At 34.5% G+C, this 20475-nt stretch overlaps 1 protein-coding gene across 1 annotated transcript in view; it reads right to left on the bottom strand.

The window, feature by feature from the left end:
* Positions 1 to 16782: 16782 nt before the first annotated feature.
* Positions 16783 to 20475, bottom strand: part of LOC136024713 (ribose-5-phosphate isomerase-like) — a 31124-nt gene continuing 27431 nt past the window's right edge. The window contains exon 7 of the mRNA XM_065700129.1: positions 16783 to 17142. Within this exon, the coding sequence (XP_065556201.1) occupies positions 17051 to 17142 (92 nt within the window). The 3' untranslated portion in view covers positions 16783 to 17050. The remainder of the gene's footprint in view (positions 17143 to 20475) is intronic.

The raw sequence follows: 20475 nt of genomic DNA, 5'->3' as shown, positions 1-20475 counted from the left end.
CAACTTTCTAAACGAATATCACCTGACGAATTACTTGTAACTAAATTTGTAAATTATTTTAATTAAATTATTTTTAAATTAAATCACTTTCACCAATTAATTATTTAACATTGGCTTCCAATAAAAACCAAAAGCAAGTATTACTTTGAAAAAGTTTCTTGAATTGTCATGCATCGAAAGCTACTTCTGCTACAATTTCATTTTTATGGTTATGTTTACAAAAGCCCCTTTTGATTTGAATGAGCAGGACGTTACAAAGCATCAAATTTAAATACTTCGTTGCGTAAATAATCACATATTGAAATCTTACCTTGGAATAAGAAATTTAAAGAATGAAGGCTTTTGTTCATACAAATTTTATTAATAAGAAAATCGCTATAAACCGTGAAATGACAGAAAAAGAAGTTAAAACATAAATAAAAAACGGAGAAAATCTATAAAGTATAAAATGTAAGCAAAAAGAACCATGAAATAAAGAAAGTTGGAAACCCTAACAACCTCATGGCTCATGTTTTTGCAAGATAAACCGCCTCCTAGCGTGATACACCATCTTAATTCACTCGACGTACCGCACTATGTCTGGTTATCTGGCACCCTCTAGCATTCCTAATTATTTCTGAAATATTTTCAATATATTTTTTTGTTGAAAATTATGCATTAAATCTATGGGTTCATATTTTTGCAAGCCATTCCCTGTGATACACCATGCCAATTGACACCACTTTCTCACACTATTTTTGGCCCTCTGGCACTCCCTCATCATATCTAAGACATTTTTCATATATTTTCTTGTTATAGATCATGATTTAAACCCTTTGGCTCGTGCCCTTACAAGCCATCCTGAACATGATCGACTTTCTTAATTCAAGCCACCTTTCTTTAAGCATATGTTCTGCTTTCCACAGCTTCTGAAATTGAGTGTGCGCTTTCCCAAAATGTACCTGGCTCAACAAGTAAAAGTTGTGCCAAGATTACTCCTAAGGACCATGTTGTCATTGGACCTATTGCGTAGAGTCTATTCATTTCTTCCATGATTTTTTTGTCACTTTCTGAAAGTAATCTGTAACTAAGAGTATTGTATTTTTCGTTCATTCTTTGTTGATAGCCACTAATTTCAGAAGGAGGAAACAAAGGATATATATATTATTATTATTGACCTTATATATATTATATATTATTATTATTGACTATATTATTATTGTTTTATTATTAATTTTTATATATTATTATATAAATATATAAATATATTTTATAATATATAATATATAATTATAATTTTTATAATATATTTTATATATTATATAAATATATAAATATATTTTATATATTTATATATTTATTAAAAGTTTTATATATTATTGACTATATATATTATTTGACCTTAGATCTCTATGAGCCATTCCACACTTCTCTAGTTTTGCAACTAAGGACACTATTTGTTGGATTTCGTATTGAAATCTTATCTTGGAACGAGAAATTTAAAGGATGATAGCTTTTGTTCATACAAATTTTATTAATAAGAAAATCGCTATTAACCGTGAAATCACAGAAAAAGAAGTTAAAACATAAATAAAAAACGGGGAAAATCGTGACTTATCCGTATATAAAGTATAAAATATAATCAGAAAGAACCATGAAATAAAGAAAGGCGGAAACCCTAGCAACCAATTCCAGGGAGGGGAGGGTTCATGTCAGAGATACATTTTAAACCATGTCACGAGGTATTTTTGAGATGTCTAAATGAAAATGCATCGTTTCGAAAACTGTATTTGAAGCATTACAAAAAAGACAGATTTTTTTGCATTCGCTTACATTTTTTGCACTCGAGAGTGATTTGAATGGACATGCCGTTTTTTTTAGCCAAGACTATGCATATTTCGCGCACTGTGATAATATGTGATTGGTCTATCCTTTAGCAACCAATTGTGGAAGGTAGGAGTCGCTATTATAGATAAATTAAAACCATATTAAGAGTTTCTTCTGAAAGCCCTTAATGAAAATGCCCCATTACTGTAACTGGGTACTGGATTACGCCCCCCCCCCCTACCAGCCGAAAAATTCTTTTAACACCCCCCACCCTAACTTTAATCTGTAGAACATGTTAGTCAAAGCGATTGACGGCACCCTGGCAATATATAACAGGCCCATAGCATCCCAGTAATGTATATTAGGAAGGAAGGAAAAAAGCTGTTCAGTAAACAGAAAAACAAAATATATTTGGACTTAAAGCGGATTCAGGAAACAGCAGGGGCAGGAATGAATAATAGTATTAACCGTGCTAAAGCTATGATTTCTCAAGCTGGATGTGATGGTGTGCCTTTCAACATTAGCCATGCTTCCAGGGGAAACTGTTACCCGGTAAAGAGATTAAGGACAAGCATGAATGTGCTTAATGATGAATACTGCTTGAGCCAGATTAAGGTAAGAACCCAGGCGAAATGGAGATGTCTTTCTTGCCGGAAAGACAACGGAAGAAAAGTTCCCGTAAAAATTGTAAAATTAGAAGATAATATGATGATCCGAGATGAAACGTCTTGAATTATTATCCCAAAGAAAATTTATTGGCTGAAAAAAGTCAAAGACATAGGTGGTTGCCTAAAATATATTGACTTTTTTGCTAACAAACAAGAGCTAAGAGTTCATTTGGCACTTGTGACGAGGCGAGAAGAGCTAAGAGCCAAGAGATCATATGGTATGAGCTCTAACAAAATTCTATGAATCAATAGATTGGTTTAAAAAGGAAAATAAGAGGCTTAATGCCGGTCAGGATTTAAAATAAGAGCTCTGAGTCACGATGTCCTTCTAAATATCAAAATTCATTAAGATCCGATCACCCACTCGTAAGTTATAAATACCTAATTTTTTTGTAATTTTTCCTCTCCCTTTAGCCCCCCAGATGGTCGAATCTGGGAAAACGACTTTATCAAGTCAAATTGTGCAGCTCGCTGACACGCCTATCAATTTTCATCGTCCTAGCACATCCAGAAGCACCAAACTCGCCAAATCACTGAACCCATCCCCCCAACTCCCCCAAAGAGAGCGAATCCAGCACGATTCTGTCACTCAAGTATCAAGGAAGTTTGTTTATTCTATTCACCAAGCTTTATCCCAGTGTTTTTCCGAGATTTCCCCCTTTAACTCCCCCCAATGTCAAACGATCTGGTCGGGATTTGAAATAAGAGCTCTTAGACATGAATTCTTTCTAAAAATTAAATTTCATTAAGATCCAATCATCTATTCGTAAGATAAAAATACCCCAATTTTCACGTTTTCCAAGAATTCCAGTTTCCCCCTCCAACTCCCCCCGACGTCACAGGATCTGGTCAGAATTTGAAATAAGAACTTTAAAGCATAAGATCCTTGTAAATATCAAATTTTATTAAGATCTGGTCACCCTTTCGTAAGTTACAAATACCTCAATTTTCAAAATTACCCCCCTCCAATTCCACCAAAGAGAGCAGATCCGGTCCGGTTATGTCAGTCACGTATCTTAGACAGGTTTTTATTCTTCCCATCTAGTTTCATCCTGATCTCACCGCTTTAAGTATTTTCTAAGATTTCCGCCCCCCCCCCAATTACACTTGATCCGGTTGAGATTTAAAATAAGAGTTCTGAGTTACGAGGTCCTTCTAAATATGAAGTTTCATGAAGATCCGATCACTTCTCGTGAGTTAAAAATACGTCATTTTTTCTTATTCTTCAGAATTAACCCCCCCCCCAATAGATCGGATCCGTTCCAGTTATGTAAATCACGTATGTAAGACTTCTGCTTATTTTTCTCACCAAGTTTCATCCCGATCCCTCCAATCTAAGCGTTGTCCATGATTTTAGGTTCCCCACCCCAAACTTCCCCCAACGTCACCAGATCCAGTCAGAATTTAAAATGAGAGCTTTGAGACACGATATCCATCTAAATATCAAATTTCATTGAGATTCGATAACCCGTTGGTAAGTTAAAAATACCTCATTTTTTCTAATTTTTCAGAATTAACCCCTCCCCCAACTACCCCAAAGAGAGCGGATCCGTTCTGGTTATGTCAATCATGTATGTAAGACTCGTGATTATTTTTTCCACCAAGTTTCATCCCGATCCCTCCACTCTAAGTGTTTTCCGAGTTTTAGGTTTCCCCCCTCCCACCTCCCCCCGCCAATGTCACCAGATCCGGTCGGGATTTAAAATAAGAGCTGTAAGACCCGATATCCTTCTAAACATCAAATTTCATTGAGATCCGATCACCCGTTCGTAAGTTAAAAATACCTCATTTTTTCTAATTTTTCAGAATTACCCCCCCCCCCCCCAACTACCCCAAAGAGAGCGGATCCGTTCCGATTATGTCAATCATGTATCTAGGACTTGTGCTTATTTTTCCCATCAAGTTCCATCCTGATCCCTCCACTCTAAGTGTTTTCCAAGATTTTAGGTTTCCCCCCTCCAACTCCCCCCAATGTCATCAGATCCGGTCGGGATTTAAAATAAGAGCTCTGAGACACCATATCATTCCAAACATCAAATTTTGATATTTAGAAGGATCTTGTGCTTTAAAGCTCTAATTTTAAATTCCGACCAGATCCTGTGACATTGGGGGGAGCTGGAGGGGGAAACCGGAAATATTGGAAAACGTGAAAATTGGGGTGTTTTTATCCTACGAATAGGTGATCGGATCTTAATGAAATTTGATATTTAGAAGGAATTCATGTCTTAGAGCTCTTATTTCAAATCCCGACCAGATCTTTTGACATTGGGAGGAGTTGGAGGGGGAAATCTTGGAAAACACTGGGAGTGGAGCAATGGTGATGAAGCTTGGTGGATAGAATGAGCAAATGCCCTTGATATGTGATTGACGTAACCGTACTGGATTTGCTCTTTTTGGGGGAGCTGGTGGGAGGGGTTCTGTGATTTGACGAGTCTGGGGCTTCTGGACGTGCTAGGACGATGAAAATTGTTAGGCGTGTCAGGGAGCTGCACAAATTGACTTGATAAAGTCGTTTTCCCAGATTTGACCATCTGGGGGGCTAAAGGGAGAGGAAAAATTAGAAAAAATTAGGTATTTATAACTTACGAGTGGATGATCGGATCTTAATGAATTTTGATATTTAGAAGGACATCGTGACTCAGAGCTCTTGTTTCAAATCCTGACCGGCATTAAGCCTCTGATTTTCCTTTTAAATCAATCTATTAATTCTTAGAATTTTGTTAGAGCTCATACCACATGAGCTCTTGGCTCTTAGCTCTTCTTGCCTAGTCACAAGTGCCATATGAGCTCTTAGCTCTTGTTTTTAAATGATTTTAGTTTTCAAATAAATGTTTATAGATTTTTTTTAAAGGATTTTATTTTTAATACACAAGAATTTCTGTTATATCAACAATTGGAGTGATATTATTTAAGCGTAACAATAATCTTTATACATATGCTAATATAACTTTTTTAATGCATTTTTTTTTTTAATTCACAGGAATTTCCATTGCATCAACAATTTTAGTTGATTGGGGTGTTTTTGCTTTTGTTTTTACTTTAAATGATAGTGGTTATTGATGGTGCTTATTATGGGGTCTTTGTGACTCATGGGGTGCAATCAATTCCTAATGGGATGTGCTCTGGGGTAGAATGTGCTCTTTTTTTATACCTCTTAGCTTATTATTTTCTTATTTATTTAACGATTCTTGGTTACTGTTGGAAGTAAAATTAAACTTAAAAAAGAATTAAAGATTAAAAAATTATGAAGTTGATCTATTTATTTAGATAAGTTTTAGTACATTAGACCAGTACAAGCACGAAAGCTTGTTTTCCTATTCTTCCAACCTTTTTTCTTAACTCTGAAAAAACACCCTGGACTATTCTACTTTTAATATCTTCACTGTGCCCACCGTCTTTACTAATAATGCTACCTAGGTAAGTGAAGCTGTCCACTCGATCAATCTTCCAGTTACATAATATCAACTTTTCATCTTTACTTATTCCTAGCCCGAGCAACTTACACTTCTTAATATAAATTTTCAAACTTATTCTTGTATCCTGAACTCGCAAAACACAGATTGGAAAAAACGGATCAAACCGCAGAAATAGACTATATTACAATTGAGGCTTGAAGAAGGGCTCAGTTGTTCTTTGTTTTTATGCTTATATTTAATAATAAACAAATTATAATAAGATAAATAAAATCATAGACAATATAACAGCAATACAAGTGCTTTAGTGTTGTTAATTTTATATTTATTAATAAATAAATTGAATAATAAATAAATAAAATAAGTCAGTGAATATTTAATAATGAATTGTTGTTATTATTGCCTTATTTTCCCAACGCTGAGGACACTTTATTTTGTACAGACGAAATGTTGCTTTTTGAATGTTCTTCTTGTTCTTCTGGTCAAGAACCCGTTGTATTTTTGAGATTTTCTTTTTTGGTTCTGTTATCGTTGTCCACTTAAACTTAAGATTTTTACTCCATTTTTGTTTGTAGACAGAAAAAAAATGTTTGAATGTTTTAGCCTTAAATTTTTTAGTCTTTTTAGCCTAATTTTTTTTATCTTTTAAAGCCTTAAATCTATGCTTAAATTGGCAAATGAAAATTACGCTTGAAAGTCGAATGTAGCCCAAGTCGCCAAATCGTGCATATGCTGTGACCCTGTATGATTGACCTCTTTCAACGGCAATGTCCAGTGGTGTTTTGGACATATTTTGAGTATATTATTGAGTATATTTTATATACTCAATATATTTTATATTTTTATATTTTTTATACTCAGTATATTTTATATACTCAATATACTCAATATTTATATACTCAATATTTTGAGTATATTTGGACATATTTGAGTATATATTCATATTTGGACATATTTGAGTATATATTCATATTTGGACATATTTGAGTATATATTCATATTTGGACATATTTGATTGCAATGTTTGATGAGATTAACCTTTGAAAATATTCTGTATCATTAATTTGTTCAATACAGGAAAACTAACAATTTTTCAGAAAGCACAAGGGAAATTACCCTGAGAATTCATACTGCAATTGTGAATGTATGTAAAAAAGAATGAAGAAAAAAGGAGATATCGATAAAAGAGACGTTATTAAGAGAGACAAGCGGAAACAAAACTTATAAATAGATTTGTCATTGACTCAAGCATGGGGAGTTTGAAGTTCTTGTTAGATGTATGGATAGACAAGAGAATAAAAGATAAAAAAACCTCTCACATTGCTAAATCATTTCATATTATAAATATGTATATATATACTCATTAAAAATAAGAGAGATGAAAAATAAGAATTATAAAAAGCGCATATATGTAGAAAAGTTGGCTACTATATCGTGCTTCTGACGCGTAAAATGAACTTTTGAGTATTTTCGCCTCAGTAAAGTGAGGGGATGCAAATTTTCTGCTCTTTTTCTGCAACGTCCGTATCTGTGTGTGTTTTTTAGTTATGGCCTTATTTTTCCTTTTCTCTATTTACTATATTGTTTACTCCTTTCTTGCTTTCTTTTGCAATGTGCGGATCTATGCTTTTTTATTTATTTTCTTATATTTAAATTTCTCTCTTTTCATGTTATTTACTCTTTTGTTTTTTTTTACTTGTAAATATGTTTCCGCTCCAGAGCAAAAATTCAAGTTCGTGCCTTCGCCTTATGAATTTGCTGTCATTAGGATGTCTGCGTCGCCCGTGTTCACTCGACTACAGCGTGGTCTCTATTCATTACCTACATTGGTAAGTAGTAATATAGGAAATTGAGTTTTCATCGAGGACTGATGCTAATCTCACGAAATTGAAATTAGAAGAATATGAAAGTCGTCGAGTAAATTTGAATGAAATTTTGAAGAACCTGATAGGAAGAACACCGAATATGAATTTTGATGAAAATTTAGATTATATTATTAATAGTAATTTTGCGGAGGAGTTTGGTTTATAGGATGTTGGAGCTCGGCGGGAGGATGTCCTCTGGGTTGTGCATTTGAATACTCAAGGGCTGAATTCTTCCCTGGATGATACACAGCTTGTATGTAGGAATTTTTATGTGAAACTTTTTTAAATGAAAAGAACCAGCTACTTATGGATATACCTGGAGATAATTCAATATTTCTAAACAGAAAGATAGCAAAAAGGGGGGTGCCATGATTTTATATATTGAAAAATCTGGCAGTTGTAAGAAGAGATAATCTGTCTACAAATGTTGAACGGGTATTTCAATCTCTGTTTATAGAATTGGCTACTAGCTATAAAGAAAAAATAATAATTGTTGAAATATACAGATCTCCAAGCGGATCAACGAAACAATTTATGGAAATATTAGAGAACGTTCTGGGAAAATATTGTCTGAAAAGGCAGAAATAATTTTAATGGGTGATCTTAACGTTGATATGATGGATATGTCATCGAGTCAGGCTTTTGATATTCTGGCAAAGTAATCTCGTCTGGGTCAACTCCCTGTATGAATATCCTCACACGAATTTCGAACCAATCTGCAACCTTAATTGACAGTGTGTACTCATCAATACATTCTGTAAAAAATGAAGTGCTACTATCAGATACATCGGATCATTTCCCAGTAAGAGTTTTATTTTCACTCCCCCGGCTTGCCCACGGAATAGCCCCTGATAATAAACCAAGATTCCGATATACACCAGCAAACATCGAAAAGCTCAAAGATGATTTATTCACTACATCATGGGAGTTTATAATACCTGAGAGGGTAAGCTTAGAAAATTATAATAAGATATTTGATTTTTTTATGAAACAGTAAAGGAGAAATTTATCCACCATTGCCGAACACCCCAACCAAGTCTTTCTAAGAGATCAACACCCATAGCCCCATAGACTACAGCAGGAATACTGAAGTCAATAAAGAGGAAACAGAACCTTTGGAAAGCTTGGAAAAACTTGGGATGTAATTAAGGAAGTTACGCAACTATCGGCAAGTCCTCGAAAGCTCCCTAAATCACTTAATGTACAGAATCAGCTTTTCGTGGATGAAGACCAAGTGTGACATCAGATGACTAAATTTTTTGCTGAGGTTGGGAAAACAACGGCGTTAAGTGCGGTTCCTTCTTCAAGTCCTAGATCTTGGAAGCAGTTCCTCGGTCCTTCCTGTGCAAAGTCAATGGTTCTTGAGCCATGTACGGAGCAGGAACTGATAATAATAATTTCGTCATTAAAAAATTCTTCATCTGGATTCGACCAAATTCCTTCCAAATTAATTAAACAGATTATTCCCTCAACTATTACACCACTGTGCCACTTGGTTAACCAGTCATTCAAGCTCAGAATATTCCCTCAGCGTCTCAAGGTGGCACGAGTGATAGCAATATTTAAAATAAGTGACGGGGAGGACCCGGGGAACTATAGGCCTATATCTGTTCTGTCTGTTTTTCTAAAATATTTGAAAAGGCTATGCTAAAGCGTCTGCTACGTTTCCTGGACGCGAAGAAGTTTTTTCATCGGCACCAGTTTTGTTTTTGGGAGAATTGCTCAACAGAAAACGCATGTAATATGCTTTTTCATTTTTTACGACAGTCTTTAGACTTCGGCCTTATCCCTGCAGCAATATTCCTTGATGTGAAGAAAGCTTTTGACAGCCTTACACATGAGATACTTATTGGTAAGTTGTCGCATCAAGGCGTTCGTGGAGAAGCTCTGTCCTGGTTTTCTTCATTTCTAACCAGCCGAACCATTGCAGTATAAGCTTCTGATGAGTATGTTCCAGTTGAATATGGAGTGCCACAAGGTTCAGTTCTTGCGCCGTCCCTTTTCCTCATATATGTCAACGACCTCTATCGACTATTTAGCAATCCACGATCTGATTTCAGTTGTCATTTGTGCCAGAAAGGAGATGCTGTGGTTGGAGCCTAGGATCACCTGGTCAACATGAAGAACTCTTTGCATTCGCCGACAACAGCACCCTGGGGGCTGCAGTACCTGATGAATCATCCCTTGTCCTCAAGCTACAATCGATGAGAGAAAACATATATCATTGGTTTGATGCAATATTGTTAGCTTTGAACGTAAAAAAAATCGTTTCTTCTTATATTCTCACGCATAGGCAAAAGCTGCCCTACAGTCATATAGCTTAAAACATCTAAGGGATCCATATCCCGCCTAGCTGACCGGTTTGTTCGATTCCTTGGGGTACTTCTGGATGAAAATCTATCTTTCAAGTGGCATATTGAGTCAATGAGATTAAAGGTTTCTCGAGGCCTTGGAATTATTCGTAAGCTGAATCGAGTCTTTCCTTTCTCTATCCTTCGTCTATTATACTTCTCTCTTATTTACCCTTATTTATGTTACTGCTCGTCAGTGTGGATGTCTATATTTCCATCTGTACTTACACCTTTACATAATCTCCAACTGAAATCAGCAAAAGTCCTTCAGTCTACCACCCATATTTCTGTTGAACTTCAGAAGATTAAAGATATTCATACATTACACCTCTCTTTTATTGCATTTCAGTATTTCCGTGGAGACCTTCCATCAAGTTTTTTCGGGCTTCTTAAGATTGTTAGAAATGTCAGTCCTTATGAAACAAGGAACCAGGATGATGAGATAGTGCCATCCACCCCTACAGTGCGCTCGGACTTTGGTCTGATAGTTGCTGTCGGACGTGCCTGGAATTCCATTCCTGTTGGGATTTGACGGTCCTATACCAAAGGCTCCTTCAAGAAACGGTTGAAGAATTTTTTGATTAAAAAACAAAAAAATTAAATTATAATATTGATCAGTTATTTGTATTGTTTATTTATCAAGACTTAATTTATTTAATTAATTATTTAGATTGAATTTAATTATTTAGATTTGGGTGGTGTGAGTTTCGGATCCTCGATGTATGTTTTATTTTTATTTTTTTTTAATTAGGTGGTGCGGAGATTGATTGTACTCTGGTGAGGATTGGTGAGTAGACTCTAAATATATTTTAAGTGTGAATTTATTTAATAGTTATTTATATTTTGTTTTGTTATTGTGGTTTTTTCCCAGATAACGGGCCATTGAGCCCTTTGGGATATTTTGGTTTATAAATGGATGGATATTGATAATAAAAGGAACATGAACTGAACTTGAACTTCTCTCATATGGAACGACATGTGAGAAATAAATAACTTTTCCTTCCAGACTCTTTGGTATAACTGGTATTAATCGGGTGTCATTTTGCCTATACGTCTGTAATGGTCTGCAGTATTTTCCTAAGACATTTTTATCTTCGTCTAGTTCGTAATGATCTATGTCCTTCATATGATGTTTGTAGTGTTCGGGTAATTCCTCACCCACCGTTAGAAGTCTTTTCGTTGATGAACAAAAATTGTTCATATAGTCAGAGATTGTTCTGATTTATCCTTTGGATTTTGAGACAGAAAATCTGGCAATATGTTACTACGCCCTTTGATGTAGATTGGAGTATAGTCAAAAGCTTGAAGACGAAGCACCAATGTTTTAACCTTCTGGAGCTGTTTTGCATGGTATGCAACCAAATTAGTGATTTTTGGTCTACCCTCAACGTAAGTTTCTTCTTCAAGAGAAATTGTCGAAAATGTTCCATATAGACGACGACAGCTAAACGTTCTCGTCCAACTGTGAAATAACTTTTTTCAGTCTCAGCTAAAGCACGACTCGCATACTGAATAATAATCGACTTTTTTCCATTAGGATTAATATTGAAGAAAACGGCTCCTATATCTACTGACGATGCATCTGTTTGTAAGCAACAATCAAGAGAAAGGTTGGGAAGCACTAATTCAGGAACTTTTAACAATTCCTGTTTCAGCCTTAACAGAACTTTTACTGCTGCCGGAGGACATTCGAAATTTCTTAAGGAGAGGCTTAGCGACATTGGCATAGTTTTGAACGTAGTGCCGGAAATGCCTTAAATAATCTACACACTGATCTAAAAGTCTTAGTTGCTTGATAATTTCTAGTTTATCTGGATTTGGAGAGATGGTCCCTTGTTTCGCTAGGTGACCTAAGAAGACTAGCTTCTGCATCAATATTTATAGTTTTTGGAGCTTTAATTTCAAACCTGCTCTCTCAAATTTTCACAAAATTCGTTTTAGTCCATCTAAATGACTTTCAATTGTTTCAGTGAACAAAATGAAATAATTCAAATAACTCAGTATGTCTGTTTCTTTTTTATTATTGGCGTGATAAATCTTTTCTTGATCGTTTTCTTTCAGAACCAAATTCAGGAGTCTACTGAAGCAATTCGGACTGAAAGACAAACCGAAAGGCATCCGCTAAAGTGTAAATGTCCTACCGTCGTCCAATATGACAGTTGCCTTATGCTTGGTTTCGGGATCTAGTGCCATTTACCAGTAACCAGCTATCAGATCGAAACTAGTGTAGAACTTAAATCTTCCTAGTGAGTCCAAATGGGTATCTAAGCGGGGAAGTTTCATTACATCTTTCACTTTAACAGTGTTCAAGGCTCTAAAATCCACACAACATAGCCACATATTATCTATCTTTAGCACAATAACCAATGAAAAACACCATCGCTAAACAGCTTTTTTGATGACCCCTTGTGTTTCCATGTCTTTAATTTGTTCATCAAGCCACAATCGTCGATCATACGGTGTTTTGTATGGTTGCTTTCTAATCGGTGGGCCTTCTGTGGGTATTTTGTGTGTAATCAAATGTGTTAAGCCATAGTCAGACTTGGGCCTGGCGGAAGTCCATTTGTATTACCATAAACCATCTCACCAACTTGCTGCATGGTGCTATGCGACAAATGATTAAGGTCAAACTTTGCCAAGAATTCAGTATTCGTCATGCCATATTCCTCCTGCTTTGGTCGCGGGGTATTAAAGATGTATCGTTTTCTGCTAATTTCCGAAAAAAAAGCAGGAAACGAGAGAAACAATATATCATCATGAATTTCTAAAAAGTGTAATTTTCCTGATTACTATAGCATAAGTGAAATCACAATCATTCATTCGCAGTAAACTATTTGCAAATCTACCGATTGGATGAGCAAGATCATGTAGAATATAGATTCACCCTAACATCTTGTTAACAACAAGAGCTAAGAGCTCATATGGCATTTGTGACGAGGTCGGAAGAGCCAAGAGCTCATATGGCATGAGCTCTAGCAAAATTCTAAGAATCAATAGATTGATTTAAAAGGAAAATCAGAGGCTTAATGCCATTCGAGATTTAAAATAAGAGCTCTGAGACACGAGGTCCTTCTAAATATCAAATTCATTAAGATCCGATCACCTACTCGTAAGCTAAAAATACCTCATTTTTTTCTAATTTTTCCTCTCTCTTCAGCCCCCCAGATGGTCGAATCGGAGAAAATGACTTTTACAAGTCAATTTGTGCAGCTCCCTGACACGCTTACCAATTTTCATCGTCTTAGCACGTCCAGAAGCACCAAACTCGCCAAAGTACTGGATCCCCAAACTCCCTCAAACAAAGCAGATCCAGTCCGCTTACGTCAATCACGTATCTACAACATTTGCTTATTCTACCCAACAAGTTTCATCCCGATCTCTCCACTCTAAGCGTTCTCCAAGATCTCAGGTTTTCCCCTCCAGCTCTACCCAATGTCACCAGATCTCGTCAGGATTTAAAATAAGAGCTCTGAAGCATGAGTTTCTTCTAAATATCAAATTTCAATAAGATCTGATCACCGGTTCATAAGTTACGTATACCTCATTTTTCGAATTACCAAACCCCTAGCCCTCCCCCAAAGAGAGCCAATCTGGTCATGTCAATCACGTAGCTAGGACTTGTTCTTATTCTTCCCACCAAATTTCATCCCAATCTCTCCACTCTAAGCGTTTTCCAAGATTTTCCGTTTCCCCTCCAGCTCCCCCAACATCACCGGATACGGTCGGGATTTGAAATAAGAGCTCTGAGACACGAAATCCTTCTAAATATCAAATTTAATTAAGATCTGATTACACGTCCGTAAGTTAAAAATACCTGATTTTTTTCTAATTTTTCCAAATTAACCGTCCCCCCACTCCGCCCCCCAGGTGGTCAAATCGGGAAAAAGACTATTTCTAATTTAATCTGGTCCGGTCCCTGATTCGTCTGCCAAATTTAATCGTCCTAGCTTATCTGGAAGTGCCTAAACTAGCAAAACCAGGACCGACAGACAGGCAGACCGACAGAATTTGCGATCGCTATGTCACTTGGTAAATGCCAAGTGCTATAAAAAGGAATTGGAAATAAATGTAAATCGTGTAAAGTAAAAGTAAGTTTAAGTAAGTAAGTGTAAAACAACTATTATAGCTGTTTAAACAATAGTAATTAAACAACTAAAAATCTAAGTTATACATTAATTTATTTATTATTAAAATCGTTCAACGGTTCAAATAATTAGTTTACCCGTGAGAACATCATTTAGAAAAGACCAACTATCATATTTTAATACATTTATCTCTTTCAAATAATTATTCCGAAAGTGTCAATTTTATTAATTAACCTTATCACATAAAATTCAGAGTTTAGCTTCAGAAACCAAGAAAAGAAATACAGAATTGACACATTCAAGCGTAAAAGAACGAATTCTATTGAAATATCACTAGCGTGTTTGGCTTATACGATTAGGCCACCCTTATAGGATAAATATTAAATATTTTGTAATAGAAAACTTGAAACCTCCATAGATAATTATTTGTATGTTTCTGCAATTTCTCTGAATTTTAATTGCGAAAAGTAGTAATATTTAAATCAAACTTTCTGAATTGGTTTCCGCGTATTGTTTTTCAGGTTTGGGTTTGGAAACACTGTGAAACTTTGCGCCCAAATTCTGACCACAAGCATCTTGTAACAGCCGAAATATAAATTATCGAAAATCCTTGTTTTCAGGTATGGATAGACTTAAGATGGAACCTGTGAACCAAATGTTTTCCTTTTAATTTCCTTGGTACTTTAGTGTCTCATGGCAAGCTAATTACTATTTTTTGGAACTCGGATGTGCTACAGTGTAATTATTTATTCTCATATATTTTGAGCTAGTGGAAAGTCTGGGTTAAATGATACCAGTTGCTAGTCAAACAGGTTCCGAGAGGGAGGAGGGGAGGTCGGCAGCCCAAAGTGCCGCAGCTGGGGATACGCCCTGAATTAGGGACATTCCCCTTTGGTCAGGCCAGTTGGGAGAGGGTTGCTATAATTATATTTACCCTAGGTCCTACCAACCCAAGGAATGGCTTTGGGTGTCACCACCATATCTCAGGGCTGAAGCAACAACATTTCTATGCTAGAATTCATGACAATTACACAGAAAATAAACGCTTCACTCCTTAATAGGCATCGTACTACCCCGGTTTAACAATTTGGGGTATACAAAAACACCTTGAGCAACTCGCTATACATATGGATTATCAGAAATCCTTCACATCTACACAAATGGGGGCGTCAGGAGGGATAATTCCTATTTTGGTCAGTCTAAAGGACTTTTTTTGTTAGCCTAACAAAGCACTGTTTTGATTTAATATTACTCATCGAGAACCCTTCAGTCTTTCCATTGGCTACGTAAACCCACCAGCAATAGGATTAAATTATAAGTACTAGGAGAAAAGGCTTGCGTGAAAATTTAATAAACAGTAGTAAACAAAAAGAACGTAATAAACAAAAACCAAGTAAACAAAATAGGAAACAAAGGAAAGATACGATACTCATTGTGTTGAAAGGAATGTTGTAGACGAAAAAAGAGTCAACAGATACAACCACCATAAGTATACATTTTACATTGAGGAGTATCAGCAGAAGAAAATTCGGAGCAAAAATAAAGGTTTTATTTAAGAACACGAGCCGTGGCAAGTATGTTAAAACTCTGCAAAAGACAAATCGCATGAAAACCCAGAAGTTGCGGTCAGTTTACTGTAATGAATCCCTTAGATTGAATTCAGTTTTTAGGTATTTGAATTTACATTTAATGATTTTATAGTTAGATCACAGTGACGGTTAAAACCGACGTCTTTTCAACACAAAAGAAAATGCTAGAAATGAAACATTTTATATGAAATTAGAAAGAAAAATAAAGTATATATATATATATACATAAATATATATATATATATATATATATATATATATATATATATATATATATATATAAATATATATATAAATATATATATATATATATATATATATATATATATATATATACATATATACATATATATATATATATATATATATATATATATATATATATATATATATATATATATACATATATATATATATATATATATATATATATATATATATATATATATCTGAATTTGAATTTAAGTAAAAGCCAAAACATTGAAATTGCCTCTTTTTATCTTCCCCTTATTCATTTTCCAGAAACTAAACCAGGATTTGTCCCGTCTTTTTTGCTTTTAGACTTGTACAGATATACCCTAAGTTGATAAACAGCATGTTTTGCAGATAAGTATATTTTGTTCTAATAGACTGTTCAAGAGTTTTCTATCAGCATCTGTCATTCCAGAGCTAATAATACTTTCCAGAGCCACCTTTTCTGAGCGACAGAACCAGCTTCGCAGCTATTTTGCTTTTTACCCTCCGTTCGATCCAGTCGGCTTCGACCCTTCTCTCACTTTACACTCAACGATTGACTGTTTAGTTCACAAAGTCTCGAGGTTTTAAGATTATTTTGCAAAAACTTCACGTTCCGGGCCAAATAGTTTGGACATTTATTCAATCACCAAACATTTTTCATTTTTTCTCAAATATTCTCAAATTATTTGATATGAACTTTATTTTATTTGAAAAGAGAAAAAAAAACCTACCCTCAGAATACCAAAAACTCTGCATTCCATTAATTTCCCCCCCCCCCAACAACCTCCTTCTCTCTTGAACAAATTTTTTAAGGGTAATGTTTAATATAAATGAATTTTCCCAAAATCCCAATTTAAGGATCAAATTCCCTAGATCTTGGAAAAATTCCAATGAGTAGGAGCCTTTCACATTATATAATAAAAGAACGACTGTAAATTTTCATCTAAAAACACATAGGTTTTGCCACGTGCCGTTTCTTAAAAATATCACTCAAAACACGTTGTCAAACGCGTTGTATCCAAAACGATAACGATAACTATTCACGCTCCTTCGTCATTACTGATCCATCTTTCATACCAAAATAAGCCACATGTGCCATATTGACAAACAATCCATTCTCGACAACACCTGAAAATAATCGTTATTCAATTTATAGCGTGTTTAAACCTGCTATAAATCCCTAAACGTCGTTGGTAGCATACCATAAGAAAGTATTACAGCGAGAAAGTCTATATACACAGGAGAATCATCCAAAAGGTTTAAGTTCCAATCACGGATGATACCCCTATCACATGGCTGATTTTGGACCAATTTCATGGTTTCTATAAGAATATTTAAGAAATCCAGAACAGAATAGCCATTTAAGATTCTTTTGACGAATACACAAGAAATTTTAAATAACAAAATTTAACTAAGGGCATCAAGATTTTAGAAATGCCTAGGTGGACTGTAGCCCAGAATCAATGGGAACTACAGCAATAGCCTCAAAGGGTAGGCCCTATCAGAGAGTGAACTAGTATATACAACTTTCATCGTACTGTATATATAAAGGTACTGATCTGTCGATATTATGTTATTCAGACGACATTTTTAATATTAGTAGGACTACCAGTGGGCTAGAAAAATGTTTTTTAGAGATATGTAAAAACTACACTGATATTGGGCTTTCCCTAAATGCTGGAAAATGTGATGTTTTGATTTTTAATGAATTAGATACGACTAGATCAGATGATATATCTATAGATCTGAATGGTACAGAAGTAAAGCCTTGTGTTAAGTTGAATTATCTTGGCCTTCCTATTGGAAAAAATCAGAAGAAAACTAGGCTATTGATGCTAGAAAGTGTGGAAACTAAAATCTGTCGTACATATGGTACAATTATTCGCTCTCAGTTTCATTTGAATAGAGCCCATCTAGCGAGAATTTACATTAGTGTCGTCCTGCCACATATTCTGTGTTTAGTACCGTTTTACCCTATATTTAGTGAATCTGACCATCTTAGGATGAAGCGCGTTTTCTTCAAATTTGATAAATTTCAGTTGCGAGTTCCTCTGTGGACCCGCAGCTAGTATTTGATGAAAACATATAGCTTGTCTGACCCGTGTGCTAAGTTAGCAGAGCTGAATGTACACATGTGCAATAAGCGAACCGGCCATGAATGAAAAAATGTTGTTTTTTGACGTGGAATTATTTTTGTTTGTATTTTAGAACGTAATTACGATATGTTGTTTCTTTCTTTTTTTCTTTTTTTTAATGTACTCTATCACTTCATTATTTTGTACGATGGGTTATAAATAAATACATACATACATATAACGAGTCAGTATTTAAATGAGAGAAAAACGTTATGACCAGACAAACGTTATGACAAAAAAAAAAAAAAAAAAAAAAAAAAAAAAAAAAAAAAAAAAAAAAAAAAAAAAAAAAAAAAAAAAAAACACGACAAAAAGAAACTACTGAAACGTAACTGAAAAGTGAAGGTCTTTGACTTTTTAAGTAAAACAAATACAAAATATATTTACGATTCAATTTGTCCAAAGTTAAATAAGCTCGAAAATTAAGAGATTATTAAGAGATATATATATATATATATATATATATATATATATAGAGCTCGTTTCAGAATATTGGTAATTTAAAATGATATACGAAATCAGGTAAATTGAATCGGTATCTTTATCGAAGAAAACTTAATATTTTGATTATATTTGTTTTTTTATATTTGTGATATTATTTGATTTTTCCTACCGTTATTAATATTCCTACCAAAGTACATATTTGGGAAGAGGGACCAAATATCATGGAAGCTAGGATAAAACGGAAAAAATAGGTGTCACTGTACTTTTAGTTTCTGACAGGAATTACTCGAAAAATATTGCAATTGAATGCACTAGAAAAAAGAAGAAAAAAACAAATTTAACGCTTGAAGATCAATTGGCCCTCTGCAAAGGAGTAAGTTCTTTACAATTTTAGTCCAGGCTTTTCTGAGTTTTCTTTTTGATATCATTTGTACCTTGTGCCCTAAGATTGAGGCCATTCTTCCTTTCTTCACTATAAATTTTACAAATACACCTTAAACTCTTGTTTTAAGTCAAATTCCCCGAATAATTTGAAAAATTTGACATAGAATTCTTGGTGTTATTTCTTTTATGTTTTGAATTGAATTTCGAATTCAATCCTGCTTAGTTTTTTTTCAGAAGGGATGAAGACTGGGGAGGTATGACAATACTTAGAATTAAATCAATTTTATATTATTAATCCCTTTTCGAAGTGATATTTATACTAGATTTCAATTTTGAAGAATTTAAAAAACTACATAAAGAAACTAAATAAAAACCTTGTTTTTTACAATTTAATCATCAAATCAAATTAATTAAGCGTATTCATGGTGCTTTGAATTCTTTTTAGAATAATGTGGCTTTAGAACAATAATGTGGCTTAGAAACAAAAAATGGTTGTCTGCAAAGAGTGTGTGGGGGGGGGGGAGAGGTGTTAGAGATAGCTATGAATTTAGACTTCACGATTTTTGATCATTTATCCCTTCCCCATTTAAGAATTATGTACAAACTTACTTAACTCAATGGGTATCATCGAGTATCAACACAAACACCCACGCAAATTGCACAACACTTGACTAAGACAAATAACATAAAACACTTAATCAAACAGATTACAAACGTGTAGTGTCGCTAAAAGTCTGACCAGAGGGTAAAATCACGTTTCTAAGTAATTTTGAAGATTAGTTACCTCCTTGCCTTTTGCAAAATACAAGATATTATTACCAGTTAGAACACAACGTCTCGTAAATCGTGTAAACACAACGTCTCGTCATACTAATAATTCCAAAAAGAAAAAAAACTTAGACAAAAAAAAACATACAAGGTAGGAGATCATAGAGGAGGTCACCCCAGCGTGAGAACACCACAGCAAAATAAATACTAAAATCTATTATTAATCAATCCCAACATCCAGGCAAAGAACTATTTTTGAAATATGTTTTTGCAAAATACAAGATATTATTACCAGTTAGAACACAACGTCTCGTAAATCGTGTAAACACAACGTCTCGTCATACTAATAATTCCAAAAAGAAAAAAAAACTTAGACAAAAAAAAAACATACAAGGTAGGAGATCATAGAGGAGGTCACCCCAGCGTGAGAACACCACAGCAAAATACATACTAAAATCTATTATTAATCAATCCCGACATCCAGGCAAAGAACTATTTTTGAAATATGTTTTTGCAAAATACAAGATATTATTACCAGTTAGAACACAACGTCTCGTAAATTGTAAACACAACGTCTCGTCATACTAATAATTCCAAAAAGAAAAAAAACTTAGACAAAAAAAAAACATACAAGGTAGGAGATCATAGAGGAGGTCACCCCAGCGTGAGAACACCACAGCAAAATACATACTAAAATCTATTATTAATCAATCCCGACATCCAGGCAAAG

Source organism: Artemia franciscana, chromosome 3 (assembly GCF_032884065.1).
Source record: "Artemia franciscana chromosome 3, ASM3288406v1, whole genome shotgun sequence".
In the NCBI taxonomy this organism is placed as follows: Eukaryota; Metazoa; Arthropoda; class Branchiopoda; order Anostraca; family Artemiidae; genus Artemia; species Artemia franciscana.
The sequence above is the reverse complement of the archived record's forward strand: the minus strand, read 5'-3'. Positions and strand labels throughout refer to the sequence as shown.